We start from the raw sequence: 15902 nt of genomic DNA on the forward strand, positions 1-15902 counted from the left end.
CCCATAGACTTTTAAAGGATGTTCCGCGGCATTCGAATTTGCCGCGAACACTCCAAATTGTTCGCTGTTCGGTGAACTTGCGAACAGCCAATGTTCGAGTCGAACATGAGTTCGACTCGAACTCGAAGCTCATCCCTAGTTGTAACATGACAAAATGTAGAACATTTCAAGGGGTATGAATACTTTTTCAAGACACTGTGTATATATATTTATAATAAATATAATATAATTACAATTCAATATTTATAATTTAAAAAAAAAATTATAATTCAATATTTACTTATAATATATAGTTCTATGAAATATAATTACAATATTTACAATCGTCATGGAGTATATTATAATGAGATGCTTATAAATGATATTAATGAGATGTGATATGCTGCACCCTTTCGCAGTGAATGGTCGCACCTGATTGGTGTAGCTTGCGTCGGGGGGGCCTTTTTGCTGACACCCCCCCCCATAAGTTAATGCCTCACTGATGAAAACTGCTGAGCAATGCACTCATCAAAGTGCTGCAATTTCCTGTACCGGCAGACAGGTTAATCCTAATTGTGTCCTAATCCCCCCCCCTTTAAGAAATGCAATCAGAGCCGTCAATCTGTGCTGCTGACAGGGGTCAGACAACAATGCCATTGTAACTCCTGTCATTGCGTAACTCAATTAGAGAGCTTTTCACTGACAGCGGAGGGCAGGCGCAGTTCCAGAGTTTAGCCAGAGGAGGGAGCTGCGGTGCTGCAGGAGGTTGCGCTGCATCCTTTTATTTGTGCATGAATGTGAAGGAATATGCAATGGTTATCAGTCCCATTCCCTGCCCATATACACACACACACACATAGAGCACAGCCCAGTCTGTGGCTGATCTCCACATGTGGCACTTGCAGCAGGAGCTACCTGCTGCTGGCTGGGTGATGGGGACAAAGTGACAGCAAAGTGACACCAGAAGCAGAGCATTAAAGAGGAGAAAAGTACTTGGGGGCGCCGCAGCCCGGGAGGGAATGAGCCTCACAAACGTATAGGCTGGAAGCGAGCGCTGCCCATCTGGATTCCCAGCAACAGCTTTCCAGAGAGCCTGGACCCGGAAAGGATGGACCGGATGGGGGCCAACGCCACTTTTCTGCAAGAGCTGCTCTGCCGGCAAAACCTGCTGGGAAGAATATCCAGCCTCAACCTCACCGGCAATGTCACCGGCAATCTCACAGGTGGCCTGCAGGGATTTAACTTCAGCTGCGAACTTCGCAGGAAAGTGCCGAATGTCTCCGTCACAGGTAAGGGAGGCTCTACTGCAACTTCTACGGGTAATGGAGGCTGTTCTGCCCTTCTACGGGTAATGGAGGCTGTTTTGTCCCTTCTACGGGTAATAGAGGCTGTTCTGCCCCTTCTACAGGTAATAGAGGCTGTTCTGCCCCTTCTACAGGTAATAGAGGCTGTTCTGCTCCTTCTATGGGCAATAGAGGCTGTTCTGTCTCTTCTATGGGTAATAGAGGCTGTTCTGCCCCTTCTATGGGTAACAGAGGCTGTTCTACCCCTTCTGCAGGTAATAGAGGCTGTTCTGCCCCTTCTACGGGCAATAGAGGCTGTTCTGTCCCTTCTACAGGTAATAGAGGCTGTTCTGCCCCTTCTATGGGTAATTGAGGCTGTTCTGCCTCTTCTATGGGTAAAAGAGGCTGTTCTGCCCTTCTACGGGTAATGGAGGCTGTTCTGCCCTTCTACGGGTAATGGAGGCTGTTTTGTCCCTTCTACGGGTAATAGGGGCTGTTCTGCCCCTTCTACGGGTAATAAAGGCTCTTCTGCCCCTTCTACGGGTAATAGAGGCAGTTCTGTCTCTTCTATGGGTAATAGAGGCTGTTCTGCCCCTCTAAGGGTAATAGAACCTGTCTGCCCGTTCTATGGGTAGTAGAGGCTGTTCTGTCCCTTCTACGGGTAATAGAGGCTGTTCTGCCCCTTCTACAGGTAATAGAGGCTGTTCTGCCCCTTCTACAGGTAATAGAGGCTGTTCTGCTCCTTCTATGGGCAATAGAGGCTGTTCTGTCTCTTCTATGGGTAATAGAGGCTGTTCTGCCCCTTCTATGGGAAACAGAGGCTGTTCTACCCCTTCTGCAGGTAATAGAGGCTGTTCTGCCCCTTCTACGGGCAATAGAGGCTGTTCTGTCCCTTCTACAGGTAATAGAGGCTGTTCTGCCCCTTCTATGGGTAATTTAGGCTGTTCTGCCTCTTCTATGGGTAAAAGAGGCTGTTCTGCCCTTCTACGGGTAATGGAGGCTGTTCTGCCCTTCTACGGGTAATGGAGGCTGTTTTGTCCCTTCTACGGGTAATAGGGGCTGTTCTGCCCCTTCTACGGGTAATAAAGGCTCTTCTGCCCCTTCTACGGGTAATAGAGGCAGTTCTGTCTCTTCTATGGGTAATAGAGGCTGTTCTGCCCCTCTAAGGGTAATAGAACCTGTCTGCCCGTTCTATGGGTAGTAGAGGCTGTTCTGTCCCTTCTACGGGTAATAGAGGCTGTTCTGCCCCTTCTACAGGTAATAGAGGCTGTTCTGCCCCTTCTACGGGTAATAGAGGTGGTTGTGCTCCTTCTATGGGCAATAGAGGCTGTTCTGTCTCTTCTATGGGTAATAGAGGCTGTTCTGCCCCTTCTACGGGTAACAGAGGCTGTTCTACCCCTTCTGCAGGTAATAGAGGCTGTTCTGCCCCTTCTACGGGCAATAGAGGCTGTTCTGTCCCTTCTACAGGTAATAGAGGCTGTTCTGCCCCTTCTATGGGTAATTGAGGTTGTTCTGCCTCTTCTACGGGTAATGGAGGCTGTTCAGCCCCTTCTATAGGTAATAGAGGCTGTTCTGTCCCTTCTACGGGTAATAGAGGCTGTTCTGTCCCTTCTACGGGTAATAGAGGCTGTTCTGTCTCTTCTACGGGTAATAGAGGCTGTTCTGCCCCTTCTACGGGTAATAGAGGCTGTTCTGTCTCTTCTATGGGTAATAGAGGCTGTGCTGCCCCCTCTACAGGTAATAGAGGCTGTTCTACCTCTTCTATGGGTAATAAAGACTGTTCTGTCCTTTCCACAGGTAATAGAGGCTGTTCTCTCAATGGGGTAGAGGTAATAGAGGGTGGTCTGTCCCACAATAAGGTGGAAGCAATCAAGGCTGTTCTACCTCTTCTATGGGTAATAGAGGCTGTTCTGTCTCTTCTATGATTAATAGAGGCTGATCTGTCCCTTCTTTGATTAAAAGAGGCTGTTCTGTATCTTCTGCAAGTAGAAGAGACTGTTCTGCCCTTCACGGGGTAGAGGTAATAGAGGGTCCCTCAATAAGGTGGAAGCAATAGAGGCTGTTCTGCCTCTTCTGTGAATGATGATCAATAGAGTCTGTTCTGTCTCTTCTACAGGTAGTAGAGGCTTTTCTGTCCCTTCTACTGATAATGAAGGCTATTGTCTATTCTATGGGTAATAGAGGCTGTTCTGTCTGTTCTATGGGTAATAGAGGCTGTTCTGTCTGTTCTATGGGTAATAGAGGCGGTTCTGCCCCTTCTACAGGTAATAGAGGCTGTTCTGTCCCTTGTTGGGGTAAAGGGAATAGAGGGTGGTCTGTTCCTCAATAAGGTGGAAGCAATAGAGGCTGTTCTGTCCCTTCTACTGGTAATAAAAGGCTGTTCTATCTTTTCTATGGGTAATAGATGCTGTTCTGCCACTTCTATGGGTAATAGAGGCTTCTCTGTCTCTTCTAATGGTAATAAAAGGCTGTTGTGTATATTTTATGGGTAATAGAGGCTGTCCTGCCCCTCCTGTTGGTAATAGAGACTGTTCTGTCCTTTCTACAGGTAGTAGAGGCTGTCCTATCTCTCCGCAGGGTAGAGGTAATAGAGGCCGGTCTGTCCGTTAATAAGGTAGAAGCAATAGAGGTTGTTCTGCTCCCACATAAGGTGGGAAAAATAGAGGCTTCTTTACCTCTGGTAATAGAGGCTGTTTTGTCCCTCCATCAGGTGGTGGTATTTGAGGCTGTTCTCTCCCTCCATGGGGCAGTGGTAATAGAGGCTGTTCTGTCCCTCCATGGGGTAGTGATAATAGAGGCTGTTCTGTCCCTCCATGGGGTGGTGGTAATAAAGGCTGTTCTGTCCCTCCCTGGGGTGGTGGTAATAGAGGCTGTTCTGTCCCTCCATAGGGTGGTGGTAATAGAAGCTGTTCTGCCCCTCCATGGTGTGGTGGTAATAGAGGCTGTTCTGTCCCTCCATAGGGTGGTGGTAATAGAGGCTGTTCTCCCTCCATGGGGTGGTGGTAATAGAGGCTGTTCTGTCCCTCCATGGGGTGGTGATAATAGAGGCTGTTCTGTGCCTCCCTGGGGTGGTGGTAAGAGAGGCTGTTCTCCCTACATAGGGTAGTGGTAATAGAGGCTGTTCTGTCCCTTCATGGGTTGGTGGTAATAGAGGCTGTTCTCCCTCCATGGGGTGGTGGTAATAGAGGCTGTTCTGTCCCTCCATGGGGTGGTGGTAATAGAGGCTGTTCTTCCTCCCTGTGGTGGTGGTAATAGAGGCTGTTCTGTCCCTCCATGGGGTGGTGGTAATAGAGGCTGTTCTCCCTCCCTGGGGTGGTGGTAATAGAGGCTGTTCTCCCTACATAGGGTGGTGGTAATAGAGGCTGTTCTGTCCCTTCAAGGGATGGTGGTAAGAGAGGCTGTTCTGTCCCTCCATGGGGTGGTGGTAATAGAGGCTGTTCTTCCTACATGGGGTAGTGGTAATAGAGGCTGTTCTGTCCCTTCATGGGGTGGTGGTAATAGAGGCTGTTCTCCCTCCATGGGGTGTTGGTAATAGAGGCTGTTCTCCCTCCATGGGGTGGTGGTAATAGAGGCTGTTCTGTCCCTCCATGGGGTGGTGGTAATAGAGGCTGTTCTCCCTCCATGGGGTGGTGGTAATAGAGGCTGTTCTGTCCCTCCATGGGGTGGTGGTAATAGAGGCTGTTCTGTCCCTCCATGGGGTGGTGGTAATAGAGGCTGTTCTCCCTACATGGGGTGGTGGTAATAGAGGCTGTTTTCCCCACATGGGGCGGTGGTAATAGAGGCTGTTTTCCCCACATGGGGTGGTGGTAATAGAGGCTGTTCTCCCTCCATGGGGTGGTGGTAATAGAGGCTGTTCTGTCCCTTCAAGGGATGGTGGTAAGAGAAGCTGTTCTGTCCCTCCATGGGGTGGTGGTAATAGAGGCTGTTCTCCCTCCATGAGGTGGTGGTAATAGAGGTGTTCTGTCCCTCCATGGGATGGTGGTAATAGAGGCTGTTCTGTCCCTCCATGGGGTGGTGGTAATAGAGGCTGTTTTCCCCACATGGGGCGGTGGTGATAGAGGCTGTTTTCCCTACATGGGGTGGTGGTAATAGAGGCTGTTCTGCTTCTTTTTCAGGTGGAAGTAAAAGTGGCTTTTCTGTCCCTTTGTGGGGTGGAGGTGATAGGGACTGTTTTGATCCTTATTGATGCAGAGAAAATAGAAGCTCCTGCAGGTGGGGAAAATAGAGGCTCCTCTGTCCCTTCTATGGATGAAGGTAGTAGAAGCTGCTGTGTCTCTCCATGGGGTGGGGATAATAGTGGCTGTTCTGTCCTTTAATGGAGTGGAGGTAATAGAGGCTTTTCTGTTCCCTCATGGGGGTGAGTTAAGTAGGGGCTTCTTTGCCTCTTCTACGGGAAAAGGTAATCATGATTATTATGCATTTCCTACCAGTAGAGGTAATACAAGCTTCTCTATCCCTTCTACAAGTAGAGGCAATAATGGATGTTATTCCCTCAGTGGGGTGGAGGTAATAGAGGATGTTTTGCCATTCAGTGGGGTGGAAGTAATAAAGGCTCTTTGCCCCCTGTGAAGTGGAGGTAATAGAGGCTCTTTTGCCCCTCAGTGGGGTGGAGGTAATAAATGTTCCTCTGCCACTTCTACAGGTGGGGAAATAATAGAGGCTCCTTTTCTTTTTCTGCCGGTGAAGGTAGTAGAGGGTGTTCTGTTCTTCCAAGTGGTGGTAATAGAGGCTCTTCTACAGGCAGAAGTAATTGAGGCTTCACTGTCCTTCTACAGGGGAAGGTAATAGAGTCTCTTCTGTCCCCCAGAGATGTAGAGGTTATGGAGGCAATTGCACTACTTTTAGTTAAGGAGATACTGGGGATGTTCTACCACTCGGAGAGGTGGAGGTAAAAAGTAATGGGGGAAATTGAGGCTATTCTGTCCCTCAAAGGAGTTCCAGTGAAAGAGGTTGCTGCTGGAGGTGGTGCAGGCTCTTCTGGGTGGGGGGATAAAACAGGCTGTTTTGGCCCCCATTGGGTACATGAAATGGAGGTTCCCTTATAGCCTCTGTAGGTGAGAATAATAGAGATTGTTCACTTCTCACTTCTATGTTCTTTATAGTGGTGGGGGTAATAGAGGCTGCTCTCACTCAGGGGGATGGGGGTAATAGAGCCTCCTCTGCCCCTTCTACAGGTGAGCATAATAGAGGTTCCCCAGCCACTTATACAAGTTAGGAGACTAGAGGTTTCTCTGCCACTTCTAAATGTGGGGTTCATAGAGGCTCCTCTACCCCATATATAAGGAGGATAATAGGGTCTCCTCTACAGGAGGGGTAATAGAGGCTGTTCTCACAATGGGGTGAGGGTAAAATAAGCTCTTCTGCACCTCCGATAAGTGGTGGTAATAGGGGCTTCTCTGTGCCATTAAGGTGTTGGAGGAAATGGAGGCTTTTCTACCCCTGTGAGAGGTGGAAGTGATGATTCCACCGGAGGAGGTAATAGATGTTCCTCAGCCTCTAAATGGGTCGGTAATGATGGGTAGTCTGCTTATTCCACAGGAGGAGGTAATAGACGTTCCTCAGCCTCTAAATGGGTTGGGGGCTTCTGTGCCCTTTCTACAAGGGAAGGAACAGAGACTCTTCTACCCTTTTCTACCGATGGAAGTAATAGAGGTTTCTTTGCTGTGTCTACAAGGGAGGGTAATAAGGACTCTTCTGTCAATAGAAGGGGTAAAATGGCAAAAAAAGAGACTCTTTATACAGGTGGAGGTAATGGAGGCTGGTGGAAGTTATAGAGGCTGTTCAAGGGGGCTTGGAAGTAAGAGAAGCGTCTTTGTGGACATAATGCATGTTGTTAAGCATCTTAGAGGTGTGGAGGCGATAGAGGCTTTTCTGCTACTTAAAAAGGTGGAGGTAATAGAGACTATACTCCCCTGAGAGAGGTGGAGGTCATAGAGGCTATACTGCTCTCAGAGGGGTTAAAGTCATAGAGGCTATACTGTCCTCAGAGAGGTGGAGGTAATAGAGGCTATACTGTCCTCAGAGAGGTGGAGGTAATAGAGGCTATACAACCCGGAGAGGGATGGAGGTAATAGAGGCTATAGTGACCTCATAGGGGTGGAGGTATTAGAGGCTATAGTGCCTTCAAAGGGATGGAGGTAATAGAGGCTATATTACCCTCATAGGGGTGGAGGTAATTGAGGCTATATTACCCTCATAGGGGTGAAGGTAATAGAGGCTATATTACCCTCATAGGGGTGGAGGTAATAGAGGCTATATTACCCTCATAGGGGTGGAGGTAATAGAGACTAGTCTGCCCTCTGAAGGGTGGAGGTAAAAAAGGCTATACTGCCCTCCGAAGGGTGGAGGTAATATTGGCTATACTACCCTAAGAGGGGTGGAGGTAATAGAGGCTATACTGTTCTCTGAAGGGTGGAGGTAATAGAGGCTATACTGCCCTCCGAAGCGTGGAGGTAATATAGACTATACTGCCCTCCGAAGGGTGGAGGTAATAGATTCTATGAAATTTATAAAGGCTGTTGATGAGGAGTGAAGGTAATAGAGGCTATACTAATCCGAGGGGTGGAGTTAATATAGACTATACTGCCCTTTGAAGGCTGGAGGTAAGAGAGGCTATACTAGTCGGAGGGGTGGAGGTAAGAGAGGCTATACTAGTCAGAGGGGTGGAGGTAAAAGATTCTATACTCCTCTTCTAGGGATGGAATTTATAAAGGCTGTTGATGAGGAGTGGAGGTAATAAAGGTTATTCTGCCCTTTCTGCAGATGGAGGTAATGGAGGCTCATTTGCCCTCTGGGAGGTTAAAGTAATAGAGGATGTTCTTTAATAAGAAACGAGTCCCTGGGCCTTCTGCAAATTTACGTTGAAAATTTAAAGTCAATTAGCGGCGCGTGCGTCACGCTCTGAATTATTTGGACTATTTGTGGAGTTGCAGTAGAAGATCTCACCATTAATGAGGCCGGCCTCCCTCACCGGAGGGCATTATTGCACATCAGTGTGCACACATACTGGGATCTGCAGAGTCAGAAGGGGACATGTCCGAGTGTCAGCTCTTGGGAACAGCGACACACTCACTATATATACAGCAGGCTACAGGTTATATATACCAGGTTACATATGTGTCCTCTGTATAGTGATGGTATGATGAAAGGGGCGACCCTAGGCAGTAAGCAGAGCATTGGCAGTACTGTAGGGGCTTCTCTGTGCCGGGGTGGAGGACATAGAAGCTTTTCTAGCCATGTGGAAGGTGGAGGTGGGCTTCTGAATACACCCTTGGTCTCTTGTACTCTATTACTACTGGATTCAGCAGGCTTCTCACAGTGCCTCTTGGCCTTTTACACTGGATTCTGTGCAACCTCCTTCTCATGCTGCAGTTAATAGGCGGGGCTTATACAAGCGGTACTGGAAGCCAAGAACGCTCTGATTGCATTTCCCGGTATTTTTATGGCATATTTCGGATAAAATTGGGAACCCCACCAGTAGCAATCTAGAACAATCAGAGGAGAGGGAGCGGCTGTATTAAGAACAATTGAAGCAGACGTAATGCCAATTGTTAATATTCAGTATAAAGTTAAACCCCTCATTGTAATTTAACATGAACCCTTTATTTGACTTTTCTCCCCTATACATTTCCAGATCCCGTTTTCTGAAACAATCCAAAAAAAATGACCAGATATCGAGGATCAATAATCTTCATTGGAGTCATTGGTCAAAAATTTCCATTTCCAACATCTGTTTTTAGTAGTTTTAATCTACTTTACAAACCATACTTTCCCTATGAAGATACAGTATATTACCAAAAGTATTGGGACGCCTGCCTTTACATGAACTTTAATGGCATCCCAGTCTTAGTCCGTAGGGTTCAATATTGTGTTGGCCCACCCTTTGCAACTATAACAGCTTCAACTCTTCTGGGAAGGCCGTCCACAAGGTTTAGGAGTGTGTCTATGGGAATGTTTGACCATCACCAATAAAGCAAGGTCCGTGGATGAGCGAGTTTGGGGTGGAGGAACTTGACTGGCCTGCACAGAGTCCTGACCTCAACCCGATAGAACACCTTTGGGATGAATTAGAGCGGAGACTGCGAGCCAGACCTTCTTGTCTATAACAGCTTCAACTCTTCTGGGAAGGCCGTCCACAAGGTTTAGGAGGGTGTCTATGGGAATGTTTGACCATTCTTCCAGAAGAGCATTTGTGAGGTCAGGCACTGATGTTGGACGAGACGGCCTGGCATGTGGTCTCTGCTCAAATTCATCCCAAAGATGTTCTATCGGGTTGAGGTCAGGCCAGTAAAGTTCCTCCACCCCAAGCTCGCTCATCCATGTCTTTATGGACCTTGCTTTGTGCACTGGTCCAAATCATTTGGTGGAGGGGGGATTATGGTGTGGGGTTGTTTTTCAGGGGTTGGGTTTGGCCCCTTAGTTCCAGTGAAGGGAACTCTTAAGGCGTCAGCATACCAAGACATTTTGGAGAATTTCATGCTCCCAACTTTGTGGGAACAGTTTGGGGATGGCCCCTTCCTGTTCCAAACATGACTGCCCACCAGAGCACACAGCAAGGTATGGATTTGTTTGGGTTGGGGGGGGGCTTTTAAAAAAAAAAAAGTTTTTTTTTTAAATTTATTTTATCATTTTTGTGTTATTGCTATCACAAGGGTGCTGATAAACCCCTATGTGACGGCATTGGTTTATTGCTCACTGTTAGCAGACAGGAATGGAGATTTCATGGCACAAGAAACATACACTTCAAAAGTCTGTTGACAATTGGCGGGGGAGGGGATTTCGATGAGATGTTCGCAGCTAAAGGATTCCCATTGTCTACTGCTTTTCTCTCCGGTGTGCACCCAGGACTCACCCCTCTGCCCTTCCTGGGCTGCACCAGTGAGCAGCTCCATTCATCTCTATGGGTGAATACAGCTATCAATCAGACTCAGTGGAGGGAGGTGAAGGACGGATATCAGGAGTCACCTCTGCTGTGTGTGCATGACGGCTCCGTTCACCCATGAGGGGGGGGGGAATAAAAGCACAAGAAAAAAGGGGCACCTGGGGGCCACACAATGATACATTTGGCCATATTTCTTTACCCATGAGACACAGATGCCGCAGTAGCAATTAATAGCTGTACGCAGATATACAGTGCCCTGAAAAAGTATTCATACGCTTGAAATTTTCCACATTTTGTCATGTTACAACCAGAAACATCAATGTATTTTATTGGGATTTTATGTGATAGACCAACACAAAGTGGCACATAATTGTGAAGTGGAAGGAAAATGATAAATGGTTTTTTAACATTTTTTACAAATAAATATCTATAAAGTGTGGGGGGACATTTGTATTCAGCCCCCTTTACTCTGATACCTCTAACTAGAATCTAGTGGAACCAATTGCCTTCAGAAGTCACCTAATTAGTAAATAGAGTCCACCTGTGGGTCATTTAATCTCAGTATAAATACAGCTATTCTGTGAAGCCCTCAGATGTTTGTTAGAGAACCTTAGTACACAAACAGCATCATGAAGGCCAAGGAACACACCAGACAGGTCAGGGTTAAAGTTGTGGAGAAGTATAAAGCAGGATTAGGTTATAAAAAAATATCCCAAGCTTTGAACATCTCACGGAGCTCTGTTCAATCCATCATCTAAAAATGGAAAGAGTATGGGACAACTACAAACCTACCAAGACATGGCCGTCCACCTAAACTGACCGGCCGGGCAAGGAGAACATTCATCAGAGAAGAGCCAAGGGTTCATGGTAACTCTGGAGGAGCTGCAGAGATCCACAGCTCAGGTGGGAGAATCTGTCCTCAGGATAACTATTAGTTTTGCTCTCCACAAATCTGACCTTTATGGAAGAGTGACAAGAAGAAAGACATTGGTGAAAGAAAGTCATAAGAAGTCCTGTTTGCAGTTTGTGAGAAGCCATGTGGGGGACACAGCAAACATGTGGAAGAAGGTGCTCTGGTCAGATGAGACCAAAATTGAACTTTTTGGCTTAAAAGCAAAACGCTATGTGTGGCGGAAACCACCACTGCACATCACCCTGAACACACCATCCCCACTGTGAAACATGGTGGTGGCAGCATCATGTTGTGGGAAAGCTTTTCTTCAGCAGGGACAGGGAAGCTGGTCAGAGTTGATGGGAAGATGGATGGAGCCAAATACAGGACAATCTTAGAAGAAAACCTGTTAAGAGTCTGCAAAAGACTTAAGACTGGGGTGGAGGTTCACCTTCCAGCAGGACAACGACCCGAAACATCCAGCCAGAGCTACAATGGAATGGTTTAGATCAAAGTATATTCATGTGTTAGAATGGCCCAGTCACAGTCCAGACCTAAATCCAATTGAGAATCTGTGGCAAGACTTGAAAATTGCTGTTCACAGACGCTCTCCATCCAATCTGACAGAACTTGAGCTATTTTGCAAAGAAGAAGAATGGGCAAAAATGTCCCTCTCTAGATGTGCAAAGCTGGTAGAGACATCCCCAAAAAGACTTGCAGCTGTAATTGTAGAGAAAGGCGGTTCTACAAAGTATTGACTCCGGGGGGCGCTGTACAAATGTACCCCCCACACTTTTCACAGATTTATTTGTAAAACAAAAATGGAAAACCATTTATCATTTTCCTTCCACTTCACAATTATGAGCCACTTTTTGTTGATCTATCACATAAAATCCCAATAAAATACATTTACGTTTTTGGTTGTAAGATGACAAAATGTGGAACATTTCAAGGGGTATGAATACTTTTTCAAGGCACTCTATAAGCTGATACTTGCGTAAATATGCGCATGCGTACGGACGTACCACCCCGGGTGTAGGCCATCTGAATTTTGGTGCGTACATACATACTCATGTGTTTGTATATACAAGTGCTGGAATATACCCCGCGTATAACTACTGATTTCTTTGGCTGTATGCAGCCCCTGTGGCTCCCGGGCACCTGCAATTTACATCATACAGACCACAGGTGCCCAAGAGGCCTAATGAATCCAAAGAAGTACAGAATTCTTTGTGTTCACATTTGTAAAATGCAGAAATGCACGCAAAGTATGAACGCAACACGTAATTCTAAACAAAGCAAAAAAAAAAAGGGGGGGGGGCAAATAAAAGGGAAGCGGAGAGGATGAATATAGAGGATATATGTATTTATATTGCACATAAATTCAAATAACTGTACAGACAGGGAGGAAGAACATTGACAATAGTTAACATGAAATGTCATGCAGTTCTTATTCTACCATAAAAATACATAAAGGTATAATAAGGATATAAAGAGAAAGAATACATAATAGAATGTGGTGTGGCACAAAACAAACCAAACATAGTATAAATATATTCACCTAATAATCTGTTAAAATGTAATATAATATAATACTCCATATAGTAATAATATATAATATAATAATACAATTATTATATATGATTATTATATATATATATATATATATATATATATATATATATATATATATATATATATATATTTTTTTTTTTTTTTTTTTTTAATAATGTAATAATAGTATATAAAAAATATAGTAATCCATATAGTAATAATATAAAATAATAATCCTAATATAATATAATTACTCTATATAGTAACGGCGTATAATAATAATATAATAATCTATATAATAATAATGTAATAATATAACAATCCTATAGTAATACAATCCTATAGTAATATAATAATTCAATAATCAGTATAGTAATAATCTTAAATATAATATTTAACATAATATAATAATATATAGTATAATGATATATATATATATATATATATATATATATATATATATATATATATATATATATATATATATTAATGTAATACAATATAATAATCCATATATAAATAATATTGTAATCCATATAGTAATAATATAACTACAGTAATAATATTACTATAATAATAATCCCATCATAATATAATCAAGCCATATAGTAATAATAATATAATATATTTATCCATACATACATTATATATAATAATATAATATAATATAATATAATATAATATAATATAATAATCTATACAGTAATAATAAAATAATCCATATAGTAATAATGTAACATAATATGGTAATCATTATTGTAATTTATTATAGTAATCTATAAAGTAATAATATAAAATAATATATCTAATAAAATATAATTATTCCATATAGTAACAATATATATAATAATAATATAGTATAGTAATCTATATAGTAATTGTAGCAGAATCGCTAACCTCTTTCAGTCTAATGGGAACCTTCAAGGCCAAAGATAGCTGACATCCTTCAATATGTGGTGGGTTGTGAGGCATGGTGGGTGCAAAGGTGGTAAAAGTCATTGGGCGCCAGACACTTCTTGGATGAAAAAGAGGTTTTATTTTTTTTAACATTCCTTTTATATTTTGCAAGGGAAAGAGGGTGAGGGCCAGGACACCCTTAAGTAGTTGCAATTTCAATAGGCAGACTCCGAGACTTCAATAGGCGCACAGCCGTACAGGGAAAGGCCCCAGTAAGGTGCCACTTCTGCACGTGCAGGTTTGCTGTCCCCTATGGCTACAGTATTTAACAGTTCCTAAGTAAAACGTAACAGTTCTCTCAGCTTTACTACAACTTCTACTTGTAGTTCTTCAGCCCCTTGAGCTCATAATCTCTCACTGGACTCTCTCATTCACTGACTCTGAATCCTGTGAGCTCCTCAAGGCTCCCTCAAGCGTTACCCACGCTTCCCTGCTGGGTCTCTAGCTTGGCACTTCGGATACCTTCAAGCTTCACCCCTGCTGACCAGCTCGGTCCCTAGCTGGACACACAAGGCTGCTCTGCAAGCATCAGCTCCGCTGGTTGGGTCCCTGACTTGATCACCACCTGAAGTTTCCTGATTCTCCACCGTGCCCGTTCGGTGAGAATACTGCTCCGGTACTTGCTTCAGTTACTCACTGCGGTCCCTGGTAAAGATGGTTGGTCCCTAAGTGGCGACAGCTTCCCTTCTACCTCTGGTCATGACAGGTTCTCTGGCTGGCAGAACCCCGGGATAGGCCCAATCTCTGGCCTAGCAGCCCGGGGCAAATGACACACGTCCAGCCATATAAATGTTGCCTTTCCAACACCGACCCATGGCGACAACGACACCCACAGGCACAGTGTGAAACTACATGCAACACAGCCAAACTGGAACAGAGGCTAAATCTGACTGTATAAAACAGATAACCCACTAAATTTACCTATAAGCGGTAGATGAAAATCTACCAGCGCTACAATGGCAATGATGGGATTGCATTCATGGCAATGGGGGTGCTGCATTCCTGGCAAGGGTTGGGCTTCATTCATGGCAATGGTGACACTGAATTCATGGCAATGGGAGTGCTGCATTCATGGTAATGGTGAGGCTGCATTCATGGCAATGGGGGTGCTGCATTCTAGGCAATGTTGGGGCGACAGTCATGGCAATGGGGGTGCTGCATTCATGGCAATGGTGGGGCTGCATTCATGGCAATGGTGAGGCTGCATCATGGCAATGGGGGTGCTGCATTCATGGCAATGGTGAGGCTGCATTCATGGCAATGGTGGGGCTGCATTAAGGCAATGGTGAAGCTGCATTCATGGCAATGGGGGTGCTGCATTCATGGCAAGGGGGGTGCTGCATTCATGGCAATGGTGAGGCTGCATTCATGGCAATGGGGGTGCTGTATTCATGGCAAGGGGGTGCTGCATTCATGGCAATGGTGAGGCTGCATTCATGGCAATGGGGGTGTTGCATTCATGGCAAGGGGGTGCTGCATTCATGGCAATGGTGAGGCTGCATCATGGCAATGGGGGTGCTGCATTCATGGCAATGGTGAGGCTGCATTCATGGCAATGGTGGGGCTGCATTAAGGCAATGGTGAAGCTGCATTCATGGCAATGGGGGTGCTGCATTCATGGCAAGGGGGGTGCTGCATTCATGGCAATGGTGAGGCTGCATTCATGGCAATGGGGGTGTTGCATTCATGGCAATGGTGGGGCTGCATTCATGGCAATGGTGAGGCTGCATTCATGGCAATGGGGGTGCTGTATTCATGGCAAGGGGGTGCTGCATTCATGGCAATGGTGAGGCTGCATTCATGGCAATGGGGGTGTTGCATTCATGGCAGTGGTGAGGCTGCATTCATGGCAATGGGGGTACTGCATTCATGGCAATGGTTTCATGGCAATAGGGGTCCTGCATTTATGGAAATGGTGAGGCTACATTCATGGCAATGGTGGGGCTGCATTCATGGCAATGGTGAGGCTGCATTCATGGCAATCATGGGGCTGCATTCATGGCAATGGTGGGGCTGCATTCATGGCAATGGTGGGGCTGCATTCATGGCAATCATGGGGCTGCATTCATGGCAATGGTGGGGCTGCATTCATGGCAGTGAGGAGGCTGCATTCATGGCAATGGTGAGGCTGCATTCATGACACTTGTGAGGCTGCAGATGGGCACTGATTAGGCTGCATTGATGGTACTGACCCTTACTTTGCTTCACAATTTTTTTTTTTAATTTAATTTGGTTTCCTTAAAGTTCTCTCCTAAAGTGAAGGTGCATGTTATACGCCGATAAATACGGTATATCCAAATAACACGCCCAAGCTCATCTCTTCACCACACACAGCCACAAATGCAAGAGAATTCTT

General features: G+C 45.2%; 1 protein-coding gene across 1 annotated transcript in view; it reads left to right on the forward strand.

Annotated features, from left to right (window-relative positions):
* Window positions 1-755: 755 nt before the first annotated feature.
* Window positions 756-15902, forward strand: part of LOC141126652 (cholecystokinin receptor-like) — a 78516-nt gene continuing 63369 nt past the window's right edge. The window contains exon 1 of the mRNA XM_073612597.1: window positions 756-1268. Within this exon, the coding sequence (XP_073468698.1) occupies window positions 1088-1268 (181 nt within the window). The 5' untranslated portion in view covers window positions 756-1087. The remainder of the gene's footprint in view (window positions 1269-15902) is intronic.

Source organism: Aquarana catesbeiana, linkage group LG02 (genome assembly GCF_042186555.1).
Source record: "Aquarana catesbeiana isolate 2022-GZ linkage group LG02, ASM4218655v1, whole genome shotgun sequence".
Classification (NCBI taxonomy): Eukaryota; Metazoa; Chordata; class Amphibia; order Anura; family Ranidae; genus Aquarana; species Aquarana catesbeiana.